This window comes from Penicillium manginii (genome assembly GCF_028828005.1).
Source record: "Penicillium manginii strain IBT 31320 chromosome Unknown utg000002l:1.0-5564898.0:1.0-5567710.0, whole genome shotgun sequence".
Taxonomy (NCBI): domain Eukaryota; kingdom Fungi; phylum Ascomycota; class Eurotiomycetes; order Eurotiales; family Aspergillaceae; genus Penicillium; species Penicillium manginii.
In genome coordinates, this window is record NW_026643103.1 from 3,345,528 (window position 1) to 3,370,374 (window position 24,847).

The window sequence follows — 24,847 nt, forward strand, 5'->3', positions numbered from 1 at the left end:
TACTAGTACTACTACTTAGGTATTAGTTATCATTGATCCGGAGTTGCAGTAATACAAATTCCCTCCAAGAACACTCATTCGAAAACACGGAAAGGTATTTGGGAATCCGATGTGTAAGGCTGCCTGTATGAGGGTCATTTGACTACTTTCCACAGGACTGAAATCACCTGCAAGTTTACAACTCCTACCAATAGATCAATTGACCTAGAAAGGTTTTTTTTTCCTCTTTTTTTGCGAATTGCTAGATCGGCTGTTTGGTCAGCTTTGTAGTAATATAATTGCGGGGCCAAGAATCATCATAGAAGAGCGGAGTTTGCTTAGCGGGAAGTGTAGCAACACTTATGCCCACTGGGAATGAATGTCTCCTCCTCCGATAGGTCATTCAATTGGAAAATATGACCACGTCTGCCTTCGTCAAAGTGTAAATTGTAGAGCTTTGAAGATCAATACAGAACCTCTCGAGTCCGAATTAGCTTTCGTGAACACTTTCAATTTATAAGTTCCGCTAGGTTCTACACGAGGTCTAGCGCATGGGCCCGGCCCCGGCTTCGGCCCCGGACTCAGCCTCAAGTTTGAAGAAAAGAGCTCCACTTGGTGCCTAATGAAGGTCGCCGGCTTCGGACCCACAGGCACTTCTCCCTGAAGCGTTATTGTGGGTCAACTTGCAAACAACTTGAATCTTTCACCTCCAACCCTCCATAGCTCAAGCCTACAACATAAGAGATTGATCTTCAAGTTTTCGAAATTCATCGCAGCTCTTACTACCCAGGTTTTCCATCCAGCTTTCTATTCCTCACCCTGATATCATATTTGGCTTCCTTCCATTGCCACTAGAATCTCAGGGCCATTTTGGCATGCATGCTGACAGCATCCACTGCCTTACCTTCGTCTCCTTCCAGAGAATCCACAATCTATTCACCGAGAAGAAAAGACAGACTTTCGAATAGCGGCTTTTGCTATCCTAGATAACCAAAGGCCAGAAAGTTAACCATCTACCAACCATGATTTACGAGACACCCAGTCACCCCAAGCCCCGCGTCTGGGCAGACAGCGACCAACCTGGCTTTTGGGCAAAGTTTGCCATGGACTCCGCATGGACCGGCCCCAGGAAAAGTGCTTTGCTTTACAAACTTCGCCGAATGAAGCTTTCTCGCGAGCCGAGCTTGCGTGATCACACAGATGGGATGTTGTTCCTCGACATGGTCAACGAGAAAACGGACAACCTTGAGGCACTTCTGGCACAATCGATTGGTCAAAATCTCGGGAACCTGGGCTGCTGTGACCGCTGTTTAAACCACAAGGGCATCTTCTCATCTTGTGTCACTGTCGCCAGTCTTAAAGACATCATGCCCGAATGTGCCAATTGCCATTTGAAGGGAGAGCGAGAGGAATGCAATTTTGTTGACGGTCTTGAATATCTCACGGAAGATCCCGATACCCGTCCTTTGCAACGCGAGAACGAAACCCATCGAGAACAGCCCGAGTCAGTCGAGGTGATAGATCGCCTGATAGAGGAAGAATACCACTTTATTGATGAGATTATGGACTCGTCTGCCGACTCGTCCGCCGAGTACTCACGGCGCTTGACCGGGCACTCCCAGCACATCTCACAGCTCAAGACGCGGAGACTTTCCCTACTGGCAGCGGAGAAACGAGCCCAGCGAATGAATTGATGGTACTGAAGATGTGAATCGGCCTGTGTACCCATTAGTTATCTGACTGTGTCAACGACACGAACTCCCCACAGTCCTTTCACGCTTGCATTTATTTGCTCTTATCCGCCGCTGCAATTTCATAACCCCCTCCATTACGCCGAAAATTCATTTGATTGTCGCTCCCGCAACTTCCCTGGCAACTCATCTACCTCCCAGGGGCTATCCTTGGACCCCTGGCCACATACTCCGCATTCCTTCTCCGAGATGGCCTCACCATCTTCGGATCCTTCAGTCTCCCCCAATGGTCCCGGCTACTATCCCGAACTCCTTGAATTGCCTCGCAGGAAAATCTGAAAATCCCGATCGCTTAACTCGCCATCCCTCACTCCCTCCTTCCCTCCCTCCGGCTTCGCACAAACCGCCCCCCTCCCAAAAGCCTTTCTCACCACCCATATTCACGACTACTCAGAGGTCACGCCATTTCCCCATAAGAAGCTACAGTCAAGTGTTGCCAAAATTTCAACAAAGCATTTACATGAGCTACAAGACAGACACAAGTAGCCTGGCCACCTGGCTGCTTGAGACCGCCAGCGAATGTTGTTACCAACCACACAGCCTTACCGCGAATGTCCTTTCGTCAACTGAGCAGAGGAACAAATTTAAAGGCCCGGTCGCTCAACAACTACTCTACCCGGACAGCATCCGATTCAGAAATTTGGTCTGTCCCTCGTTCGTTTTCTCTTTAATACCATCGCTCCTATTCTAACCCGCTATTCAGGATATATGTCTACGGCAATATCCCGATTCCGATTCCACCTCCTGATGAACGATCTCATTCACTTGACGAGACATTTGCGAGATTCTCCCCTCGGCATGACATGATGGCTCCCACAGGCTGCTCGCTAGGCCACCGCCGTGGCCCGCCATTTCAAGACGGCGCCTTGAGTTTGTGTTCTACATCAATTCCCGATTACCGTCATTCTTATCAGAGTCCCAGAGACGAGGACACTGCAACCTAACCAACGATGGCGTCCAAGATTCCCCACATCCAGCGACTAAGCGCTGTCGTCGAGATCTCTTTCTGCTTATTTGTTGCCGAAATCTTCACTCAGTTCTTCTCGCAACCCATTCTTATTCTTATTACTATCCTCGGGCTGCTCATTCTTATTACCAACATCTCACCGTTGTCATATTCCCATGCTCATTTCTACCCCCATGCTATCTGTTATCCTTAAGATTGTTTCTATTTCGAATTTCTAATTCTATCTCTTGTCCTATTAACAGTCATCAGGGGCTACCTTCGGCTGGTAAACATTTGATACTGTTTTCAATGTCCAGCGGTATTCACATACATGCTCTCTCTTGGGGCATGACATAGTTTGATAAGTCTAAGTCAGTATGGGTTCCCGTTTCGCCAGATACTACACGGTCAGGGTATAGATCACGAAAGTGCTTAACGTCCTGCCGTGATTTAATCTTCCAGGCTGTAGCTAACATTTTACCATCAAGTCGTTTTCGGGTAGATCACACGAGCATTGATTTCAAGTTGACTTCATGCATCCATCGTATCAACCTTGGAAGTAATTGAATAATTAGAAGTCATAGTATCTAGAGTTCAGTCTTTTATTATTATACATCGGTATATTCAAGTACCTTCCGCGGCCCAGCTCAACAGCGAGCTTCAACTTCATGGAGTTGAGACCTCCGAGTCCGGAATTTTGCTTTTTTATTATCCCATTCCAATGTTCTTCCAACCGTGGTATTAACCTTGGAACCAGATTCATGCATCTAATTCAAAAATCCAGGGTCTTCAAATTCAATAGACCTAGTTATCCAAAATTTATCCCAAGGACGCCAGTCCGAGAAGGCTTTAGGGAAGAGCGACCATGGTTAGTTGATGTTGCCAATGCCCATACTTGCAACTGATCAAATCGGGAAACTACGACGGTAGAAATACTGCCAGTGGTTATTACCTACTTGGGTAGGTAATACTAGTAATACTAGTAGGAAAGGCAGGAGCAACCCTGCAAACATTCCAATATTTTTGTCCAAACTCCTCGTAAACATTCTTCTTCTTCCTTCTCTTCACCCTGCCGATCATTATTCCTTATTCCTTTCCATTTTTCCCGTTTCCTGGTTGATTTCATTTTCAGGAATAGATGACGAGGCCCGTTTTGTTTATTTACTCAACTGACACCGCGCAGGCTATCCGTCGGTGATAGGCCAGGCGAGCTCTTCGGAAGCCTTGTGTGACAAGACTATTATACCGTTGCTCAAAACGCGAGGACTGCGGCCATCTGGGAGGTTCAATGTGCCATCGAATCGAATCTATTCTGCAGGGCAGCCGTGATTGGAACACTCTACCCAGGATTCTGAGGTAGAAATTGCCATCATCTCCACAGGTCGAATTGGTTATCGGGATTGGGCTTTATCGAACAGCAGCTGCGAATAGAAAGCCGTAACGACAATTGTTTTCAGGAAGCCACCTTGAAACCTTTTTGCACGAAGGATGATTACGATGAATTGATCAATAGGTCTCAGAACCAAAATCCGTCACGAGGCGAAGAGATCGTCTTTTGTACCGCTATTACGGCAGACCGTCCGATTCTCAAAAACTTTGCCGCACACTATGTCTTGGTCGATGAAGTAATACAATGTGACCCTCGGACCCTCTCTATGGATAGTTAGACTCTTCATATTCCGAGGATCATCATAATCTTCTTCTCCAGACACCTGTCTCCATACGCTCCTCTCCGCCGAGTAGTCGACAGTTTGGTAGCACGTCCCAAGTGCCAGAAGAAACATCACTGATCCCGATCATGGCCCAGTACTTACGGGGCCTTGAGGTGATCGTCAGCGGTGACATTGCGCAATAACCGCCAGTGGTTATCTGAACGCGAGTGCGAGTGTTCTGAGATTGATGTCTTTGTTCGAGCGTTTGCTTCTTTCTGGGTACTACGGGATGTCGAGACAGACCTGATACGCCTCGGGAAAGACATGTTGCAATGAATGGAATATGAGTCGAACGAAGCGAGCTGCAGGGCCTAGCTGCTCATACAGCAAGATACCTTTTTGCGCAGAGTACGATTGCGCGTGAATAGGCGTTGAGGACGTGTGCCTGCCATGTATAGATAGCTCTCTCTCTCTCTCTCTCATCCATATCACGATCTTGTCCCATATCTGGTCCCTCCCAGTAGCACACCTCCGATAATAGGGAACAGGAATCAATGTGAACGACCACAACCGAGCTGCGGGCCTTGCAGACGCAACATCTCTCGCAATCTCCCGTCGGCGTGTGGCAGCCTTCGACTCGCACGAATATCGCAATGCTGCAACAGAGCCGATTCACAATGTCCTCCTCCACGACGGCCAAGACCCTGAGCTATGTGAGGGCTGGCTAGAAGGGTAATCAAAAGCTTATTCGACACAGTCACTTTATTCGAAACACCGATAATCCACCGGTGGACTGTTCAAACCAGTTCTTCAGAGCACAGTTCCATGTTCACGATCATAATAAGATTGCCTACAGAGGCAGGGAGTTGATCCTCGCTAGTGGGACCGTGGACCTTATTCCTGATATCTTCGGCTTTCAGAATCTCTCAGGAGATAGTACCATGTACGTCGTTTTGCCTGTTCGTCATTTTTTGTCTCATCTGTTCTGCTGAAATTTCATCTGACGCATTACATCCAAGCCTTCGACTTGGTGATGAGTGGCCTCCTTACAATCTCGTTCGCGAGTCAACTGTGGTTTTACGAGTTTCCGATTTGACGTCCAGTGCCTTTAATTAATTGGTGACTACGAAAATCTAGTGCAGTCGGTGTGCATATTGGGGAATGTTTTCTGGCATGCCCGATTGCATCTTGCAATATTTGTCAAACTCTGTTCTGTCTTAGGACACAATTCACATGCACCTCTCTTATAAGACCTTTTAGCACTCAGTTGAAACATAAAATTCAAATTCAAACATCACAACGCCAACCTGAAGTTACTTTAGCCAGCCCTGCTTGGGGGCGGTTACGGAGATTCAAGTTAATTCTTATCCTCATCCTCGGCAGTCGGACTACGGAAACGACTCGGAGACTAGTAGTTTCTTAGCAAAAACTGATTGGCTTTTTTTGCTCCAGTCAGTCAGGGAAGTCTGACAAACCGCTAGATAGCCGATTGATTAGGGGCTTGTAGAAGCCAAGCGTCGCTTCCCCGCAAATTCCCAAGGGAAATGCGGGGTTTCCGTCGGCCAAGTTGACTCCGAGCTCATCGACCATTCGGCCACGAGGAGCTTGCGATCTCGCGATCTCGGATCATGGTTCGAGCACGAAGAAAGTTTGTAAACTCCAGACTCTCGAACGCTCTTTGAAGAGCAAAGAGCACCGAATCTGCCGTTGAAAAAACAACTGTCCGGCGATTTATCCCCGCATATTCGCACGTCATGGCGCCTGCCAGCAAAGCTAAGAGGCCGCAAAGCTCCCATGCCGACCAGAAATCCGTCACAGACACTAGGTGATTTTTTCCACCAACCAAAGATTTAACGCTCAGATGGGCTAATGAAGCAAAATCTAGAAAACTCCGCAATCGAATCTCCCAGCGTGCTTTTCGAGCGCGACAATCCGGGTATATCAAGGAACTTGAGGAAAAGCTTCAACGAGCAGCAAAACCTGATGTCAACATCACTAAACTGGAAGAGGAAAACCAGAGGCTGCGCATTCAGCTTTTGAATTGCCACAAAAAGTTGGAAAGTCTGATTGTGTCGATGAAAACAGTCTCGGCATCTTTGTCTGAAGCGACTGCCATTGAGGTGAGAGAGTGGCCGTGGTTTGGAGGCCAAGAATTTGCTAACCCTGTCTTTCATAGCCTTCCAATAATCAATTGCCCGGGGATAGTAATTTGAGTGATGAATCAAGTTCACCAGGCATTTCTCCACCAGATATCACTATCGCTGGAGACATGGCTGGATGGGAACTGGATAACATCCTGCAATTCCATGAGTGCAGTGTCCCTTCGCAAGACCCCATTACCCTCCACCAAGAGAACTTGGAATCTCACCTCTTGGGCTCAATATTCGATGAATCACAAACGCAGACCCAGATTCAGACAGTAGCCGCAGCACAATGCCAACCGGCTCCACAGGAACTGCTTTTCAACTATCTCCAGACAGTACCTTTGGAGAAGATGATGGGAATTGAACGATACGAAAAACTTACTAGATCCAAACAAGTCATATCTGGCGATGTATGTCTGCCGGTCACAAATTCAGTACTTTCTGATCACATCTCAAACTGGGAAATGTGTCTCAAGCAGAAATGGGGCGCCACCGCACCTTTCTTGAATGGGAGGATGGACTGGTACTTCGCCCTACTTCAGCCCCCCTTTATAGAAACACGAAAAACTCACATTGAAACAGTCTTATCACCTCCGCCTATTTTATGACCTCTGCGTTTATTTGCTTGTCCTGGTCATCAATGACATCCTGGCATACGTATACTAAGGCACATATACCAGTCACGAAAATAACTGCATGGCATATCGACCCAACAATCGAAAGCTATAACAATATGAGCCAGGCCTGGAGGCCAACAAAAATTCAGATTTTGCGGAAGCATCCTGCCGTTATTGATTGGATTCCATGGCCATCGATCCGGGATAAACTGATCACCTATCACGCTGCTAATCCTCTGATTGACAATGTCATTTGCGCCATCGGACATTCATACGTCATGGAAATTGACCTTTCCAAACTTATAGCCAACATCCCTCCTACGCCAGGGTATGTGTCCGTCTGGGATCTCATTCAGGCAATCTCGCCGGAAACATCGAATAAAAATACAAAAGCAAGCAAAGATATCAACTTGAATACTTGGAACGGTTTAATTGGCCCGAGAGTTTCCGCAGATGAAAGTACTCAATTTCAACAGAATGACGAATCTTTCGGGCTGCGTCTTCCTGCCCCCGATACCAATACTTTGTTCGGCTCCCACTCAATGGCCTTGCAGGCTTTCAAGCTGCTAGGCATGGACAAAGGAGCGTCGCTATTTCGTCTAGCCCCAGCCTTCTTTGAAACTCATCCGGAAATGTATGATCATCGAGATAACATCATGGCCAGCGGAGTTCATCTCAAGTCGCCCTACAGCGATACGATGATTTCGCCCCGACCTTTGGATGTTTCGGTTTCAACGCAGTACAAGCAATTATCATCGTGGACTGTAGATCTCCTAGTAGAAGGGACATTGCCTGTGCCTCGATTACATCTGGACAGCGATTGACATATTACCCCAAGCTGGCTAAAAGCGAAGGGAAGATTGAAGAGATAATTTGCCCATCTTAAACACTAAGGAACTCAATCATGGCGTTTTGGATCTCCAAATGAAAATATCACTCTGTTCAATGATTTGACTTGTCAATTTAGTGATTGCATCTACAATTAGAGCGGCTAGCTTCTCTCTATCTTGGAATTAGAAAGATTCTGAAGCTACCGAGTGATTTTCTTTTTCAGATACCCGAAACTGTTTCGAATTATTTCAACTTTGACCCTTGCCTCGGACCACACTATAAACAGCCTCAACTCAAACATTGGTAGTTTTACGGAGCGCGCCAACCGGATTTTTCAACCTTTTGACCATCTGGCCTTCTCGAACATCGCCTTCCACGCCACCCAGCGCTCCAGTCGTGCAAAATCCCAACATGGCTTTGACTTTGTCCGGAAGATCTCTCTCAACATCTTCACGAAGGGAGAGAAAATTGTTCTCTTGTTGGCGAATAAACGACCGCATAAAGAACATTAAGATGACCGGTCTTTCTCCTGTCTGTTGAATATTCGGACCAGTCGCATGCCACAGACGACTCTCAAACACAAGGGCTGTCCCCGCAGGTCCCTGTGCTGCAACCGAGTCTTTCAGGTCAAAGATATCATCAGGCGCGACATGTCCCAGATGGGACCCGGGGTAAACTCGAGTCCCACCATTCTCAGCCGTCACGTCTTCAAGAAACCACATAATATTCAACCCAAATGCAATCTCCCGCACTGGGGGGTTGAATTGCAACCTGATCAGTGTGTAGTTGCATGGGAACGTTCCCAGGTCGAGCGATATTGGCGCTATAGCTATGTATTAAGGCGTGCTCTCCGAGGAAATCCGGGACAATCTCATCAATAAGCGGGTGTTGAAGGAGATCTATAAACTCTTGCCCCTTGTTGATGAGCGTCCATATACGCTGGTTTGGTGCATTTGGTCCGCCATCTTTCGCCGCGACGCCTGCCGCGACCTCCCCTGCTGCTTGCTCCAGTACGGCCTTTTTGAGGGTTGCGATTTGCTCCGGCGCAAGTGCATCTTTGACAAGGCCGTAGCCGAATTCCGCGATATCGGCTCTCACACGATCGAGATCCTCCGTTGGTGTTGGAAGACTTGCGACGGGAAGCACTTTGGGAGGAACTGGACTGATGGGGCATAATAAATCTCCAAATTTTATGGCGACGCAGATGTCGCCTTTGGGCATACTTGCTTCATGGAAAAATGCATCTTTGAACAAGGCATATCGTGGCTCGAGCTTTCCTTGTGAGAACTGAATCAAGTATTCTGGTTTGGTTTGAAAGCGGCAGTCTGGCTCTTCGGTTGTCTCAAGTAGCAAAACTGGCGGAGTTTGACGAGCATCCACCAAAATGTCTTCCTCTTTCCCAAGATTTATCATCAACAGGGCGTTGAGGATCCTCATCGATGGAAGCTTCTCCTTGATGAGCGCAACCGCACGTCGATAATTGTCTTCTGACTTGTCCTTGCCGTATTTTTGCGTCATCGTCATGGTGACTTTAGCACTTCATATGGAAACAATGACTCTTTGGAGATTCCTTAGACCGTACCCTCGTGGGTATTCTTTCCTTAAAGAACTTTGCAAATGTGAGAAAATGGATATATTGGCTGACCCTCGAGGGCACCCATAATTTGGCTCTTGTACTGTTAGTCAGACTTTTCCTCCTAACGACATTCATTTGCTGAAACCCCTCATATGCACACTCCATGCAGCAAAATGAACTAGGAATCCTTTGACAAGGGCCAGCTCAAATGTTGAGGCGGGGTTCTAGCTATTGTTTCCCTAACCCGCTTAGTGATTTCAATCCCATTGAAGCCGACATCTTCGCCCAGAGTTGCAGATGGTAAATCTTCCATATCCTTATAACCGCAAGTTCTTATCACACTTGACTCTGCTGAGTCTCAGTCTCAAATAATCTTTTTTTTAATTCTTTATTAATCAAACAAGAACATGGCTATTCCTACGAAGACGCTTAATCCAGAAACCCTAGCCACGGCCCAAACAAGTCTTGATGAAAATGGATTTTTCATCGTTCCAAATGTCCTCGACGAGAAAACTATCAATTTCGTGCTTGATCGGCTTTGGGCTGCAGCCGAAGAAAACAAGAGACGCGGCGCAGAATTGTTCATGCCAGCATTAGATCCAAACAGTTCCAACGTCCGCGTTTTCTATCTCATGGAGTTGGACTCTGTTTTCCGAGAATTGATTCAGCACCCGGCAGCTCTCGAAATCGCCAAACTAGTCATCGGACCAAAGCTACTCGTCTCCAATTTTACCGCCAATATCGCCAAGCCTGGCTCCGGCTCAATGGCTCTCCATTCCGACCAGTCTCTCGTCGTTCCAGATCCGTGGGAGAAGCCTTGGGCTGTGAATATTGTTTGGTGTTTGTCTGATGTCTATTTCGAGAACGGGGCGACTTTATTCATACCCGGCAGCCACAAGTGGATACGGAAGGATGAGGTACCGAATAATGCAAATGAAATGCTGAAGCCGTTTGTCGCGAAGGCTGGGTCTATCATTGCTATGGACGCGCGTGTTTGGCATACTTCGGGTGCGAATATTACGAAGGATCAGGAGCGTGCGCTGCTCTTTGGGTATTACACTGTTCCTTTCTTGCGCCAGCAGGTCAATTGGACAGCGGCTTTGTCGCCGGGGATTCAAGATTCTCTGAGCACCGATATGCGGGAGCTACTAGGGTTGAATATCACGGCCAATTCAGGGTCTGCGTCCAACGTCGGCACTGGGCTAGAGGAATACGAGGCTAAGAAGATCGATGTATAGGTGAAGGGCGTTTCAAGCTAGGTTGATTGATTCTGAAATGATTAATTTATTTTACTTAAAACTCTCGATGGCGAAACCCATCTACTCAGTAGTACTAGGTACGGACATTGACCGAGCTGGGATCAAGATCATGATTACTAGTAGTTGATTCTCTTCGCTACCTGTTAGTGGGGAGACGATTTTGATTGTTATTTAGAAAACTTCGAGAGATTGCTCCGTACTTGTGTTCAGCTCTCCTACTAATACCCACTACTGTCTATGCTGTTGAAATACTCATGATTACCTCGATAGGTACTTCGGTAGCCTTTGAGTCCTTCTTCTGCTCCTGCCAAAATCGGAACTTTAAGGCATCACATGCACGCGTTCCTTCCACAGGAACAGTTAACAACAACAATAATCAGGAAGTGCTACCCCCGCTCGACGTGGCAGATTTCCCATCCGAGCACAGGACGAAGCCTGCGTCATCCCCATCACCATAATGAATGCAAAGCATGGAGCAGTTTTCGAGCCTTCAAGATAGACGCTTTCCATGACAACAAGGCGGACACCGTTATTTTCGATTATGTGCGTACCGGGGACGTGCACGGTTTCAAGGGTGATTTCCGCCATTTGAACGTTGCATGCAGCCGTGGTATATTGGGTTTCTACCTTGTCGCTCGTGCTCCTATCTTGAAAATAAGGGAGGGATTCGGTCAAAATTCTCCTTCAAATGTATTCGGGGGCTTCAAATCTTGAAAGGCGATGGTTAAACTGCGCAAACCGGCTTCTGGCACTGCGGAAACAACTGAACGTTCCTCTTCCTCTCCTCCGTTTCCAAGGGTTTCACCCACCCTCCGCCAGACCTGAACCCTAGGGCGTGCCCCAGCAGCGATATCGAAGATGACGATACTCACTTTGGCCAAATCGACGACCCTGCCGTCCCCTGTCTTATTCATAGTCACATTTCTCATACTCGACTAACAGATAGCAGATCAATAAAAGTTACCTTATCCAAGTTACCTTCAATTTATCCACTATTCAGCTCCGCTACTGGTTTAGTACTTGGTAGGTATATACTAGTTTGAACTAGAGTAGGTACTAGTAGTATCCTAGAAGCTTGAAGGAGGACAGCTCTTCAGAACCTTCAAGTTCAAGTTGGAAGTCTTTAAAACCTCCAGGGATAGTAGTACTGCCCTGCCGGAGCAGACACTTCAACCTTGAACTTAAAACTTCTGCAAACGACGAATAGATTGTGCGAGGGGAATGCCATGGAATATTCAAAATTTGGGCCCTGAGGTTTACTATCATTTCTAGGGTGGAGCGCTCACTCACACAATTTCCGGAGTAAACGCACACGATTCGCGTATTCTGGATAGCTGAAGTTTAAAAATGTTTGAAGTCTGTCTATTAGTTCAATACTCAACCACTAATTCGAATTGTTTTCTGTCATTGAAGCTTCAAATAAACGGCTGAGGCTGAAAGTGCCGTGGCCTTGGGATTTGGTGTGGGGAGTGAGGTTGTTCGGGGAAGATCGGAGGCACGCCAGCCTTGCAAAATCTGCCATTGTCATTGACATTGCCATTTTTGTATTGAGGGCGAAAAGGGGAGAATCGAACATTAAATAGAATCAATTGAACTGGTAGTAGTAAGTTCAACTTCCAAGGTTTAATCGAAAGCTAGAAAGAGCTATCATTATAATTGCCCGGAACAAGTAGAAAGCACAGTGGTACGATGCGGTGCTTGAATCTACTTCTGCCCCCTTCCACCAGGAAGCAATGCTGACCATCGAGGTATTAAGGAAAGCCATAAACCCCGTAGCAAGTAGATATAAGGCTAGAATAAAGCACTGATCCGAATAAACTACCCTCAACCTCGGGTGGATAAAACAAACCCCGTTCACCTACCCGTGGATCGAAATGAAAAACAACCTACTCCGTACTTCACACTATCATCAAACATCACGCGATCTAATCAGCCGGTATGCTCCGCCCCAATAGCTTCAAAAATGACCATAAACGAGGACCGTTCGGACGCGGAATCGGACAAGGTCCCATGACCTCGGGACAGTCGGAGGGCAGAGCCGGAGAGTCGGGACACAAGTACGGAGCACAAAGCTCCTAACCACTAGTACTAGCGCAAAGGAAGCCAGGAATGGAGTCTGCGGAGAAGAAGAAAGGAACAACTGAAAAGATCGGAAGAGATCATATCCTCCCCGGGCTAGTGTCGATCGGGCCTTTTCGTCATGCAGATCAGGGCGGGAGGCGTCATTGCGTTCCAGAGCTGGGCTGGCGGTTGGACCTCGGCAAAGCGAAAATGGCAAGGGTATCGGCATTGGGTGAGTCAGGATCAGATTAGGATCATATGCTAAGATGGGGAATGATGATTGAGAATGTTAAAACATTATGACGTAGGATTTACTGGGATCGGAAATTGGTTGGATCTGTCAATGGTGCTGGCAATAGCGGTAGCACGGTGGATTCTGGTAAAAAAGAAGAGAAAGATATTACATCGCAACGCTAGATCAGGGCAACAAAAACAACCCGATATAAGGAAATAAAAATAGTAGAAAGGGAAAGGTAGTGCAAATCGCACTGCAAAGGAATAAGTTCGTCATGGAGAGGCCGTCACAAAAGCGCACACGCTTCACATCTTACTTCCTGATCTCCTTTGGACCAAAGGCATCATCCAGGAAACCGGCCCAGAGTTCTGAAACAACACCAGGCTGAGCGGGACCGCCATTGCGGCTGCGTTGGATTTCCTCGCCGACGCGCGAGCGGCCGACAGCCTCGGTCAGGGAGAATGGGTCGATGTCAACGGCGACGTTGTCAACAACCTCGGACATGGCGCTGGCGGCGACGTCAGCGCCGGAACCTGCGACAGTGTAGATCTGGGGCTTCATGGGTGAATGGGTGGAGATTGTGGACGGCTGTTGGATGGAGTGCATGTCGGGAAGGACCGGAATTTGGGGAGATGAGCGACGGATCGTCGTGGCGTCCATCTCGGACATTGTGGGCATGTAGACGAAGTCGACGGTGGAGGAGTCGCCGACAGCTGATGAGGAGCGGGAGGTGTTGAATTGGCGGGTTCTAATGATTTGTTAGAGTGTGTTCTTCTTTGTATGACTTGATGGAACTGGGGGTAAGACATACTCTGGGGCAGCGAAGGCATTGGGGTTGATGCGGCGCATGGCGATGCTGAAAGCGCGGGTCTGGAGGATGTCATGGTTGGAGAGGCGTTCGATGAGCTGAGAATGTTAGATCAGATGTATATAGTGATATAGATAATGTGCGGCTTACCTCGGACTTGCTGCCAGCAGCACGGATCGAGCGGCGTTGGCACTCAAGCTTCAGGTCAGGCAGGGTGCGAGCAGCGTAGAGAGAGGCCTTGTCGGCCGGGTTGGCGGGTTGAGCGGACTGGACTCCGGTGATGTGCAGGCCACGGCGGGCAGGGAGAGCAGAGTGCTGGCTAGAAAGCTGGCGTAGGGCACGCAGAGAGGTTGAACGAGGAGCAGCCATGATGTGATAGGTGTATATGTGAAGTTTGGAGATGGAGGTAATGGTAGTGGTAGGTATGGATGGCGGTGGTGGAAGGTAGAGGGGAGTGGGAGAGGGGAGGGTAGAAAGGAGCCGGAAGGGGAGAAAGGATAACAGAGGGATTTATAGGATGGAGGGGACGAGTCGGAGTACAGTGAGTACAGCGTAGAGAGGATAGCAAGTACAGGGAGTACTCTGTACTTCGGAGCACCTTGGGAATGGTTGGGGAAAGCTATGGAGAATCCACTCTTGGCGGTCTAGCCTACGATCAGTGGGTATCCTCCTAACTACAGAGTATGGTCCTATGGTAACTACAGAGGGAGTCTTGACGTGGACTATCTGTTATCTTTACTCTTTACAACTGTTGATAATGGAATAAGGATAATAAGTAGTGATAGAGTAAGTAGTGATGTAAATGATATATACTCTCGATGCTACACTCCTCAGTATATTCTATAATTACTCAGTACTGTAAGTACCGGTACTTGATACCCACAGTGCGGGACACCATTTACCCTGTACCCGCCAGCACACTGCAGTACCGGTACTTCCCCTACGCTGTACACTACTGTATGTACCTACTGTACCCTACACTTCCCTCTTGTGTCGGAGTCTTCCATACCCTCCGAGATCGACCTTCCCCTCCCCACCTCCCCCCATTATTGGCCCATATCGACCCATCCTCCCACTTCCTGCACAATGCAGTCATGGGAATCTGTCCAGGGAATCTTCGCCCACCAACAAGCTGTCACCATCCTCAATTCCTTGCCGCTGACTGGTTCCCGCCAAACAAGCATCCCGTCCTTCTCCTCACCCTCTTCTCACCGGTTCCTATCTCAAGTGAATCCAGATGAGATGGATCACCTCAGCCTGGCCTGATGGCAGCCTACCACAAAAATTAGGACGCCCCCGTGCGGAGCGATCGCCCTCAACGCTCTAGACGGGGTGACGTGGATCATCTGCTCAGATCGGGTCCCATGACTCTCCCCTTTCCCTTTCCCCTTTCCCCTTTCCGGCGGTGAAACTGAGACCAAGAAGGTACGTACCTACTGACGATGCCCCCCTCCACGGAGAACAAACGGCCACCACCCCGATTGGTTTGGCACTCGCTTTGTCTGCCCGATATCCACGGTCGTAGATGGTATGCGTGGTACAGAGTACTCCGTGGTACATGCCAATGCCAGTTGCTTAATTCTACCCCTTCCCGCCAAACCCCGCTGTCTGGGATTGGGCATGTTACCCTGACTTACTTATGTGCTACATGACGATCACCCGTGGCGCAGTTCATAAGGGATTCTGATTCTTTTCATCGTGATTGTAGCTATCGGCTTGGCTCTAGCTTGGCGGGTTAATATTCAGACTCAGACTCAGATTCCTACCCCTGCATTGAGTTGGACTCTTGGCACAGGGGTGGATCACCCTGGCGATCTTTTGTTGAGATACGGATACCTTATTCCTTTCTCGGGTCGATGAGGTTGATCAGATCAATTCTCATTTGTCTACATCATAATCCGTAGTAGCTCGGAAGCTTTAGACTATGAACTCATTCGATGATTGGCAGATTTTCTCTATCTGATTGCTAGTGTATACTGCCATAGTAAACCGGATCTACAGAGTACTGGTATCTCAACCAAGAGCCCACTATACATCGCACTATACAAATATTGACTGACTTATAGCTTGGCGCCCCGTCGCCCCTTTGCGACCCCCCGAGCATACGGGTGCGAGGCCGTGGCAGGCACTAAGTGATCGACATCTCCCGTGTGCAACAGATCCGGCGAAGCCTGATCTAACGAGGTGATACCGATATTCCGCATCGCCGTCTCCAATTCATCTTGCATGACTATGAGTAGAACCAGTTAGCAGCCATCGTGTAAGGGAAAAGGTGTAAAGGAAACCCACTATCAACCAAATGCTCAACACCCTCCTTCCCATAATTCGTCGCAAAAAGCATACTCCTCCCCATTCCCACAGCCGTCGCCCCAAGACAAACCGCCTTGAGAATATCCGTCCCCCGCCGAATCCCACTATCAACATAAACCTCCATCCTCTCAAACACCTCCGGACAGCGCCTCTGAATCTCCAACAATGTAATAATCGACGGCGGACTCGTATCCAGATTCCGTCCACCATGGTTACTCAGTAGAATCCCGTCCAGGCCCGCGTCCATCGCCATCCGCGCATCATCAGCACTCATAACGCCCTTCAAACAAACCGGCTTGTGCGTATGCTGCCGCACCCATTTCAGATCTTCCCATGTTAATCCTGGATCGATGAATCCGGCCATTACTCTGCCGAGCCCGCCGCCCTTTTTGTCGTTCTGCGCTTTCGAAGGCGACATCGGGACGGAGAGGCTCTCGTCTGCTTTCACGCGCTCGTCCGCTTCACGCTTGCCGGGCCAGGCAGCGTCAACGGTAACAAAGATCGCTTTGATGTTCGGGTTTGCGGAGCATTGGCGGAGGAGGGCGGCGGACTTTTCGCGATCGCGATTGACGTACAGTTGGAAGAAGAAATCTGCGGATGGGGCGGCGGCGCGGAGTTCGTCCACGGTGTAGGAGGAATTATTTGAGATCTGCAGCAGTGTTAGTATGAAGATACAGGGGTTTACCCATCTCCCTTATATCGCGGGTTGGACATGGGGAAGGAAGTGAAACGTACGCCTTGCATAATGCCTTTGCTCTCGCAAGCCTGTGCAATCGCGCACTCGCCGTCCGGGTGGATTAACTTCGCCATTGCCGCCGGACTAACGAAGAGGGGGAGCTTATAGTCGCGGCCTAGCATTTTTGTGCGCGTATCGACTGCGCGGACATTGCGTAGGACCCGTGGTCGAAACCAGATCCGGTCGAAGCAGGTTTTATTGGCTTCGCGTGTGATTAGATCTGTTGCGGCGCTGGAGTAGAAGGCCCAGGTTTTGCTGTTGGCGGTTTTGGATGCGACGGCTTCGAAGTCGTGCGAGTTTATCAGCGTGCCTAGTGGGGGTTTCTCGTTTTCTGCGAGTGGTTTGGCTGCTGCTGCTGCTGCTGCTGGCTTGGCCCATTCGGCGTCGATTGTGGACTCGTCAAGGACGCCTTTGAATTTGTCTGCTTGGAGGTTGGTTTTCATGACGCTGGGGGCGTGGACTTCTGAATAGGCTTCTGTTGCGTCATTGCCGGCGTACTTGAGGATGACTATCGCGGCAGTATGTGAGCTTGGAGATCGCTAGTTGCAGTTGACTGGGGGGGCTATTCATACTGGTTGATCCACCGGGATGTTCTTCTAGGAAGTCTGTGACATCCCACACCTGCTTGTCAACAACGAGCCAGCAATCATCTGGCGAGTTATGCGTCGAAATCTGTTGTGTCGAGAGGAGTTTCTGATCGGCCATAGTGTAGAGGGTAGCTAGCCGCGACCGAGCAGACAGTGACGAGATATGTGAATGAAGCAGACGTGTGATGACGGTAGAAGGTAAAATTGACCTGCCAGAGATATCTAAATACTCAGCAAGGGCCCTTATCACGGTGGTTCTCCGTGTAGCGACCAGTTGTCTCCACCACGGCAATGTCCCCGGCTTACCCCGGACTGCTGGATTGGGCCTAAAAATCGCAATGGTTCGGGCCAAGTTGTACCGAATGTTTTTGTCAGTGGTTGATATGATTGGCCAACGTCAAAAGGTTCACAGTCCATGCGGTTTCTTTCATGCTTCTGTGCAGCTTCCATACTAAAACATCGCATGTTGATTGAATCTCAGCCCACAGAGAGGGCCACAGGCCAGCCAGGGCCAATTCCTGGCAATTCATTCTGCCTATCGCGTCCACTTTCCCTGCAGCATATCAAGTCGATCATCGTCGGTATGAGCTGTAAAATGGGTGTCCTTCAAACCCTCAGACCCTGAAGCGGTCCAAACGTCGGGGTAGCCCCGATGACATCGCGGATTTCTCTCCGGGTTTCTGTGATTGATTAGTCATCCACCCACTTGGGTGCAAATTACTGCGCCACAACCTTTCTGTTCCTGTGGCTGAAATCACCTGAGTCAACAAAATCAGCCTTCGACATTGCCAGCCCTGCGCAATTTCATAGATCAGCACAGTCGGCCATCCTAGTACTCAATTATCATCCTATGCACATTCTCCCTACTGGACGCAGTGCCTCGACAATTTTGGGCCACATCGGTACATCCATTGGACGAACAACAGGATTTATTCACAACTCTTCAGGTATGTCACCAATGCGCCTAATAAGGCATAGCGGAGATGAACCACTTGGCTAACCATTATGCCCTAGCTCCTGCCCAAAGCTACAAGTTCATTTGCAGGTCACAGACTCAAGCAACTCGATTTCGTGCTGCTGCTGCATTCTCCACCTTTGCACCCAGACACTCGCTAGCAAGAATGAGCGAGTCAGAGACGAGCAAACCACTCCGTTATGTCGATGTATGTGCTCTCGATAATCCCACTGGAACTTGACAAAGCACACTCGCTAAACCAAACATACAGATTGGCATCAACCTAAGTGACCCGATGTTCCAGGGCCACTACCACGGCAAACAGGCACACGAGGGCGATCTGGACGATGTCATCCAGCGCGCCAAGGACGTCGGATGCGAAAAGTTTATGGTAACAGGCTCAGACCTAGAAGAGTCCCAAACAGCCATTCAAATTGCTCGAGACCACCGTCAGTCTCCCCTTCCCATTCTCCATCAGTAACCCACCCCCAACTAACCCATCCGACAGCCGGATTCTGCTACGCCACTGTCGGCGTCCACCCCTGCCAAGCAAACCTCTTCGACAAACACCCCGGCGGCCCAGAAGCAATGATCGCCGAACTGCGTAAACTAGCCACCGAAGCCAAAGAAGCTGGATTGGCCGTTGCATTTGGGGAAATCGGCCTCGACTACGACAGACTATTCCACAGCGCCAAGGAACCACAGCTCAAATACTTCGAAGCCCAGCTCGACCTCGCAGTCGAGATTCAAATGCCCTTGTTCCTTCACTCCCGCGCCGCGAGCGAGGACTTCGAGCGTCTGCTCGCATCACGATTGCCCCAACTGCCGAGGGGTGGTCTGGTGCATAGTTTCACCGGGACGATGGAGGAGATGCAAAGGCTTGTTGCGCTGGGTGTGGATATCGGTGTTAACGGGTGCAGTATGAAGACGGAGGAGAATTTGGAGGTCGTTAAGGCTGTTCCGTTGGAGAGGCTTCAAATTGAGACGGATGGTCCTTGGGTATGTGTGCCGCATTCCGCCCGGGCCTGTCTTTAACTTTGTTTTCTTTTGATCATGGCTAACCATACCCGTTAAATAGTGTGAGATTCGGCCCTCGCATGCCTCAGCTAAGTTCTTGCCTGGCGCCCCGGAGTTGCCGAAGTCCTTTAAGAAGGAGAAGTGGCAGAAGGGGTTCATGGTTAAGGGGAGGAATGAGCCTGTTGCTATTGCTCGGGTTGCGCATGTCATTGCGCAGGTGAAGGGCATCACTGTGGAGGAGGTCTGTGAAGCGTAAGTCTTTGGATTTGACAAATAATATGGTAAATGAATAGAATGTGTGCTAACTTCGGCTTCTTTTTAGGGCTTGGAATAACTCTACAAAGATGTTTGGTCTTGGGATTCAGTCTTAAGGAAGGTGTTGAGCCTGCTCTACCTTTCAACAGTCAAGCGTTTGGCCTAGAATATATCCAACTGCGAGGGGAGATGGACTATCCGAGTCCCTTATGACAGTCACGAATGCAAAATACATAGAATTTTCATATACCACATGAAGTGTCTGTCTCGGAACTGCCCATCAAAGCGACTTACAAAATACTACTCAGTACAATATTCAAGCATCTAGAAATCAAAAAGCAGATCGAATCCATCTTTATCAACTTGAACATCATCATCTTCGTCGGGCAGTAACATACCAGAAGAACTGGATGGAGACTGTGGGGACTGTAAATTTTCGCAAGGTGAGAAGAGACTGTCTGCAACAGTTGGATCCCAGTCGGAAACGTATTCGAAGAAGCTCGCCACATCGTTTATATCATTACAATCTTCGCCAATCCAGTCGACAGACCAATCGGCGGCTTCTTGTGAGTAAATGGTTGACTGGCTAAGGTCGTTATAAGTATTAGATTCAAGTAGTTCGTCGTTGGAAAAAGTGTCGTGTTCGAGTAGCATATTTAATCCCGCGTCGACAGTTGCACTCGGCGACGTCGATTCAGAGACATCAAAGAAAGAAGACGCCTTCATGGGATTTTTGATTCCACGGAGCTGTGTTTGTGCGATGCACCACAACGATGATTGAATGGCGTGGCTCAGTTTTCTTTGACCAGGCAAGCTGGCTGTGATATTCGGAACCGAATCACCGACGCTCTGTAACAGATTCCCTGCCATGTGCCTTAATTCCGAATTCTGACTGCCCTTCACCATCGAGGTTATTGCTTTTGATATTATTGGTATTGATACTGCTCGCTGCTCCATGGCCTGATTGGGGTTAGCCATCAACCCTAGTATATCATGCGGAGGAGAACTTGAACCTGACCTGGCGGTAAAGTGGGTTGAAAATGGCCGGTGTCAACCCAGACATATTTTCCAGAGATTCCGATGCTTGAGCTGAGTCCGACTGAGAGACTCTCGATAGAGGTGCTAGCACTAATTTCCGAAGAGACTTGTCGAGTAGCCGGTATGAAACTGAAAAATAATTTGCGGCATCATCTTCAAGTTTTTCTGATGGGTAGTGTTGGACAAGGTCAAGGAAATTCGTGAATTGCCAGTGGTCTGCAACTTGAATTTCGGCATTTTCTCCGAATCCGCCGTCCCGGTGTGCCACTGGCAGTGGAGGATATATATTTGGCGGCGTGTAGTAGTATATAAAATCCTGCTCCAAACTCTGCAACAAATCACCCGAGTTCAATTTTATAATCTCATCCACCTCCATTTTAATTTCCGGATAGGCTGGCAAGCTGTACTCCAGATATATGTCCAGCGCTGCGAGAAGTATCTCGGGATATTTGGTTGGCGGATGAGCCCCGGGGGGGGTTTCTCAAAATCGACGGTACCCTTCGACTGCTGACCTGGTGGTGGGGGTGCGTTTCCTCTGCACATTCCAAATATGAGGCAGCTTATGCGAGAGCCATTGGTGTTCTTGAAGGTTTCGCAGCTCTTGAAGACGATTGTGGAGCCAAGATCTGACCAAACCTAGACTCGGGGTCAAAATCAACATAGTCCTGCCTGAGTTCACAACGTGGGTAAGGAGCTCACCTTCGAACTGCACATCTTTTCTGCCAGGCTTGAGACAAGGTTTGACAGAGTCCTGTCCAGTCGTGGGTTGATATCGAAATGAAGTCGGAGTTCGAGTTCCGGTGCTTCTGTGACCCAGGAGGAGAAAAGATGAAGCAATTGAATATCCTCGATCTGTGGAATCTGGGTTGAGTAATTGATCGGCAATTTGAAGTCACCAGTAGCTGTGAGTTGAAGCTTCAAAGGGGAGTCGGCTGTCTGGAAGTGAGCCTGACCCAAGTCGACTTGATGCGACGTGGTGGAGAAGGTCGCCATCCCGGAAATTGATGTAAGCTGACAAGAATTGGGATTATACAAAAAGGAGCACCAATATGGTGGAATTGTCCCCGGGCTGAGAGAGTGCAATGGGATGCCCAGGTGAGTTGTGCCAAGCTCCGTCTGAGGCAGCGAAGGCACATGATCCTCCAACTTGAAGTATAGCTAAGTACATTTCAAGTTGTCTGTATCGAATTTTCTACTTCTGCTATCAATTCGTACTCTTTCTTGGCATTGGGTCTCTATTGAAAAAGCACAATCCAGTGTATTTGTTTTGAGCTATCTTTTTAGAACATGGGATCTATACCTAGTTCTAGGTACATGGAGGAGCCCCATATTAACTACTGGGCCCTGAGCAGCCGTTGTTAGTCTCCACAAAGAGCACACACGTCATCAATTGGACCGGCTGGAGGAAACAAAAAACCACATTTTTGAGTGTTATTAAACAGCAGCTCGTATTTGTCAAATAATGATTACTGAAGTCCACTTCTCCATTTTCCATTCCCATTCCCCATACATTCCAATCGTTATCAACAAAGACCTCTTATCAGTCACGTGCAACGGAGCAGGTGGCCTCAAAGGACCGCGCGACTTTCCTCGTAAACATCACAGCCAACAATGCCCAGGGATGAGGGAGGTAATGACCTCTTATCTGGTCAAGATGATGATCACTCACACGAATCGCAAAACCTCCTGTCCAGCCCACACGAAGAAGCCGACGATCTTATAGTTCACCCCGGATCAGCGAACTCACCCCCGGCCCCCGCGGAGAGCCCAACGCATGGAAAGCGCCAATCGTCAATATCACACCCTCCACCCGATGGACAGCGTCGCACACCGCGTACCCTCAACCGTGTTCGATTCGATATAGACGAGGAGAGCGGCGAAGATGACCTCCTGTCCAATGGCGCGCCTCGCAGTCCGGACGACGCGCGATGGCTTGATGAAGAGGACTACGAGCTTGGTGAACCCGGTGAAGAGGGCGGAAGAAGGAACACAGGGCAGAGCATTCCTTTACTCACCGATATCGAAGCCCCGAGCGTGACGCTTGCAACATCGGACGATTTCTTTCCCGAAGATCACCTTGAACAGGCGCGGCCGCGCAGCGGCATGAAAATGGCGTTTATGAATATGGCCAACAGCATCATCGGGGCGGGGATTATCGGTCAACCTTACGCCTTGCGCCAAGCGGGGTTGGTAACGGGAATTCTGCTGTTGACAGTATTGACTGTCACGGTGGACTGGACTATCCGCCTGATCGTCATCAACTCAAAAATGAGTGGGGCCGACTCGTTCCAAGCTACCATGCAATACTGTTTTGGGAAAAGTGGACTTATCGCGATTTCGGTTGCCCAGTGGGCTTTTGCTTTCGGCGGCATGGTTGCGTTCTGTATTATTGTCGGCGATACGATACCCCATGTCCTGGGCGCTCTTTTCCCGTCGCTTCGAGATATGGCGTTTCTCTGGCTGCTTACGGATCGGCGAGCGGTGATTGTGCTTTTTGTTCTGGCTGTCTCTTACCCGCTGTCCTTGTATCGGGATATTGCGAAGGTGAGTCCATTGGAAGAGGTTTTTTACAGCCATCCCGTGCAGGCGCTGACTGGGTTATAGTTGGCTAAAGCATCCGCACTTGCATTGGTCAGTATGGTTGTTATTGTTGTCACGGTCCTCACGCAAGGTTTCCGTGTCCCGGCGGAGTCGCGGGGGGAAGTGAAGAGTCATCTTATCATCAACTCCGGGTTCTTCCAGGCAGTTGGCGTGATATCATTCGGTTAGTATACCCACGAATTAGCCCACGGAAAATTGACGTCTTTCGGATATGCTACTAACCTTCAATAGCCTTTGTTTGCCGTATGTTACTTTTGATGCGCCTTGCTTATAACTCGAGCTAACACCTTCTAGATCATAACAGCCTTTTGATCTATGGATCCTTGAAGAGGCCCACCCTCGACCGCTTTGCAACAGTGACCCATTACTCCACTGGCGTATCGCTGGTGATGTGCCTGGCCATGGGCATCGCGGGATTTCTTTTCTTTGGCTCCAAGACACAGGGCAATGTCCTGAACAATTTCCCATCGGGAAATATCCTGGTCAACATTGCTCGATTGTACGCTGCTCGTCTACCCCTCGTTCCTGGCGACCATTCTAATTTAAACTACAGTTGCTTCGGCCTGAATATGCTCACAACCCTCCCACTGGAGGCCTTTGTCTGCCGATCCGTCATGACCACCTATTACTTTCCCGACGAACCATTCAACCCAAATCGACACTTGATCTTCACGACCTCGTTGGTAGTTACTTCTATGGTGCTGGCGCTTGTTACCTGCGATTTGGGGATGGTCTTCGAACTTATTGGAGCCACGAGTGCCGCTGCTCTAGCTTACATATTCCCTCCCCTGTGTTATATCAAGCTCAGCAGTGCCAGTCGCCGAGAAAAGATCCCAGCCTATGCGTGCGTTGGATTTGGAGTCATTGTCATGGGGGTATCCGTCGTACAGGCCGTTACAAAGGCCATTACGAGTAAGTACTCCGCTAATCCTCACTTTATTGTTTTGCCACTACGTCTTTTATGTTTCGTTGTCTCCACCATACCTCACTGTCTTTGGTTTCCCTTTTGTTCCCTCCTCTTATCTAGTATCTCTTGACTAATCATTTTCTAGATGAAGGAGGGGGGGTCTACTTGCGGCGTCTCATAAATGGCATTTACCCTCGCGATATTTGCGTCCCATAGATTTCGACCCTCAGAACGGGTCCCTGTACATAACTTTCCTAGGCAGCATACCGAAATGAACATACAAAATCACCAATTTGAATACAACCCACTCATCTGGATCGATTCTCGAGCCTCTATGTGGTAATAGGAACAGTACATAGCCCATCCCATGGTCGGCTTACAGTATCTCCCATGAAAGGAGCTTGCTGGAACCTGTTCCGCCGACAATTAGTCACAGGCAATCGTACCTCAACTAATATTTATTTTGTTTTTCGCATTAACTCCTCCATTCCACCCTATTCCATCCCAATTCCACCCAATCAATTGTAGTGGCCTGAGGAGTGACCGAGTAGCCCGTGTTCCTCCACTGCGGCACCTTCCTTC

General features: G+C 48.9%; 11 protein-coding genes across 11 annotated transcripts; 6 read left to right on the forward strand and 5 right to left on the reverse strand.

Annotated features, from left to right (window-relative positions):
• Positions 1-1,001: 1,001 nt before the first annotated feature.
• N7533_002532 (DUF3716 domain-containing protein) lies at positions 1,002-1,673 on the forward strand (the record flags this gene model as incomplete). The annotated part of the gene is made up of 1 exon (XM_057099182.1): positions 1,002-1,673. One exon carries the CDS (start codon positions 1,002-1,004, stop codon positions 1,671-1,673), a length of 672 nt encoding a protein of 223 aa, XP_056964318.1.
• A 5,439-nt stretch (positions 1,674-7,112) lies between these two features.
• N7533_002533 (uncharacterized protein) lies at positions 7,113-7,913 on the forward strand (the record flags this gene model as incomplete). Its single annotated transcript, XM_057099183.1, has 1 exon — positions 7,113-7,913. The coding sequence occupies one exon, from the start codon at positions 7,113-7,115 to the stop codon at positions 7,911-7,913; it is 801 nt and encodes a 266-aa protein (XP_056964319.1).
• Positions 7,914-8,213: 300 nt separating this feature from the next.
• N7533_002534 (phytanoyl-CoA dioxygenase family protein) lies at positions 8,214-9,444 on the reverse strand (the record flags this gene model as incomplete). The annotated part of the gene is made up of 2 exons (XM_057099184.1): positions 8,214-8,626; positions 8,673-9,444. 2 exons carry the CDS (start codon positions 9,442-9,444, stop codon positions 8,214-8,216), a joined length of 1,185 nt encoding a protein of 394 aa, XP_056964320.1.
• Positions 9,445-9,903: 459 nt separating this feature from the next.
• Positions 9,904-10,734, forward strand: N7533_002535 (phytanoyl-CoA dioxygenase family protein; the record flags this gene model as incomplete). The annotated part of the gene is made up of 1 exon (XM_057099185.1): positions 9,904-10,734. The coding sequence occupies one exon, from the start codon at positions 9,904-9,906 to the stop codon at positions 10,732-10,734; it is 831 nt and encodes a 276-aa protein (XP_056964321.1).
• A 692-nt stretch (positions 10,735-11,426) lies between these two features.
• On the reverse strand, positions 11,427-11,669 carry N7533_002536 (uncharacterized protein; the record flags this gene model as incomplete). Its single annotated transcript, XM_057099186.1, has 1 exon — positions 11,427-11,669. The coding sequence occupies one exon, from the start codon at positions 11,667-11,669 to the stop codon at positions 11,427-11,429; it is 243 nt and encodes an 80-aa protein (XP_056964322.1).
• A 1,694-nt stretch (positions 11,670-13,363) lies between these two features.
• N7533_002537 (SAP domain-containing protein) lies at positions 13,364-14,228 on the reverse strand (the record flags this gene model as incomplete). Its single annotated transcript, XM_057099187.1, has 3 exons — positions 13,364-13,799; positions 13,863-13,957; positions 14,010-14,228. 3 exons carry the CDS (start codon positions 14,226-14,228, stop codon positions 13,364-13,366), a joined length of 750 nt encoding a protein of 249 aa, XP_056964323.1.
• A 717-nt stretch (positions 14,229-14,945) lies between these two features.
• Positions 14,946-15,125, forward strand: N7533_002538 (uncharacterized protein; the record flags this gene model as incomplete). The annotated part of the gene is made up of 1 exon (XM_057099188.1): positions 14,946-15,125. The coding sequence occupies one exon, from the start codon at positions 14,946-14,948 to the stop codon at positions 15,123-15,125; it is 180 nt and encodes a 59-aa protein (XP_056964324.1).
• Positions 15,126-15,919: 794 nt separating this feature from the next.
• Positions 15,920-17,610, reverse strand: N7533_002539 (FMN-dependent alpha-hydroxy acid dehydrogenase; the record flags this gene model as incomplete). Its single annotated transcript, XM_057099189.1, has 4 exons — positions 15,920-16,089; positions 16,149-16,818; positions 16,905-17,413; positions 17,478-17,610. The coding sequence occupies 4 exons, from the start codon at positions 17,608-17,610 to the stop codon at positions 15,920-15,922; spliced, it is 1,482 nt and encodes a 493-aa protein (XP_056964325.1).
• Positions 17,611-18,613: 1,003 nt separating this feature from the next.
• Positions 18,614-19,835, forward strand: N7533_002540 (3'-5'-exodeoxyribonuclease; the record flags this gene model as incomplete). Its single annotated transcript, XM_057099190.1, has 5 exons — positions 18,614-18,655; positions 18,719-18,896; positions 18,956-19,446; positions 19,526-19,716; positions 19,787-19,835. 5 exons carry the CDS (start codon positions 18,614-18,616, stop codon positions 19,833-19,835), a joined length of 951 nt encoding a protein of 316 aa, XP_056964326.1.
• Positions 19,836-20,043: 208 nt separating this feature from the next.
• Positions 20,044-21,750, reverse strand: N7533_002541 (uncharacterized protein; the record flags this gene model as incomplete). The annotated part of the gene is made up of 4 exons (XM_057099191.1): positions 20,044-20,679; positions 20,738-21,183; positions 21,255-21,393; positions 21,457-21,750. 4 exons carry the CDS (start codon positions 21,748-21,750, stop codon positions 20,044-20,046), a joined length of 1,515 nt encoding a protein of 504 aa, XP_056964327.1.
• A 618-nt stretch (positions 21,751-22,368) lies between these two features.
• Positions 22,369-24,481, forward strand: N7533_002542 (putative amino acid transporter; the record flags this gene model as incomplete). The annotated part of the gene is made up of 6 exons (XM_057099192.1): positions 22,369-23,301; positions 23,362-23,521; positions 23,590-23,601; positions 23,653-23,857; positions 23,912-24,270; positions 24,411-24,481. The coding sequence occupies 6 exons, from the start codon at positions 22,369-22,371 to the stop codon at positions 24,479-24,481; spliced, it is 1,740 nt and encodes a 579-aa protein (XP_056964328.1).
• Between the last annotated feature and the right edge of the window lie 366 nt (positions 24,482-24,847).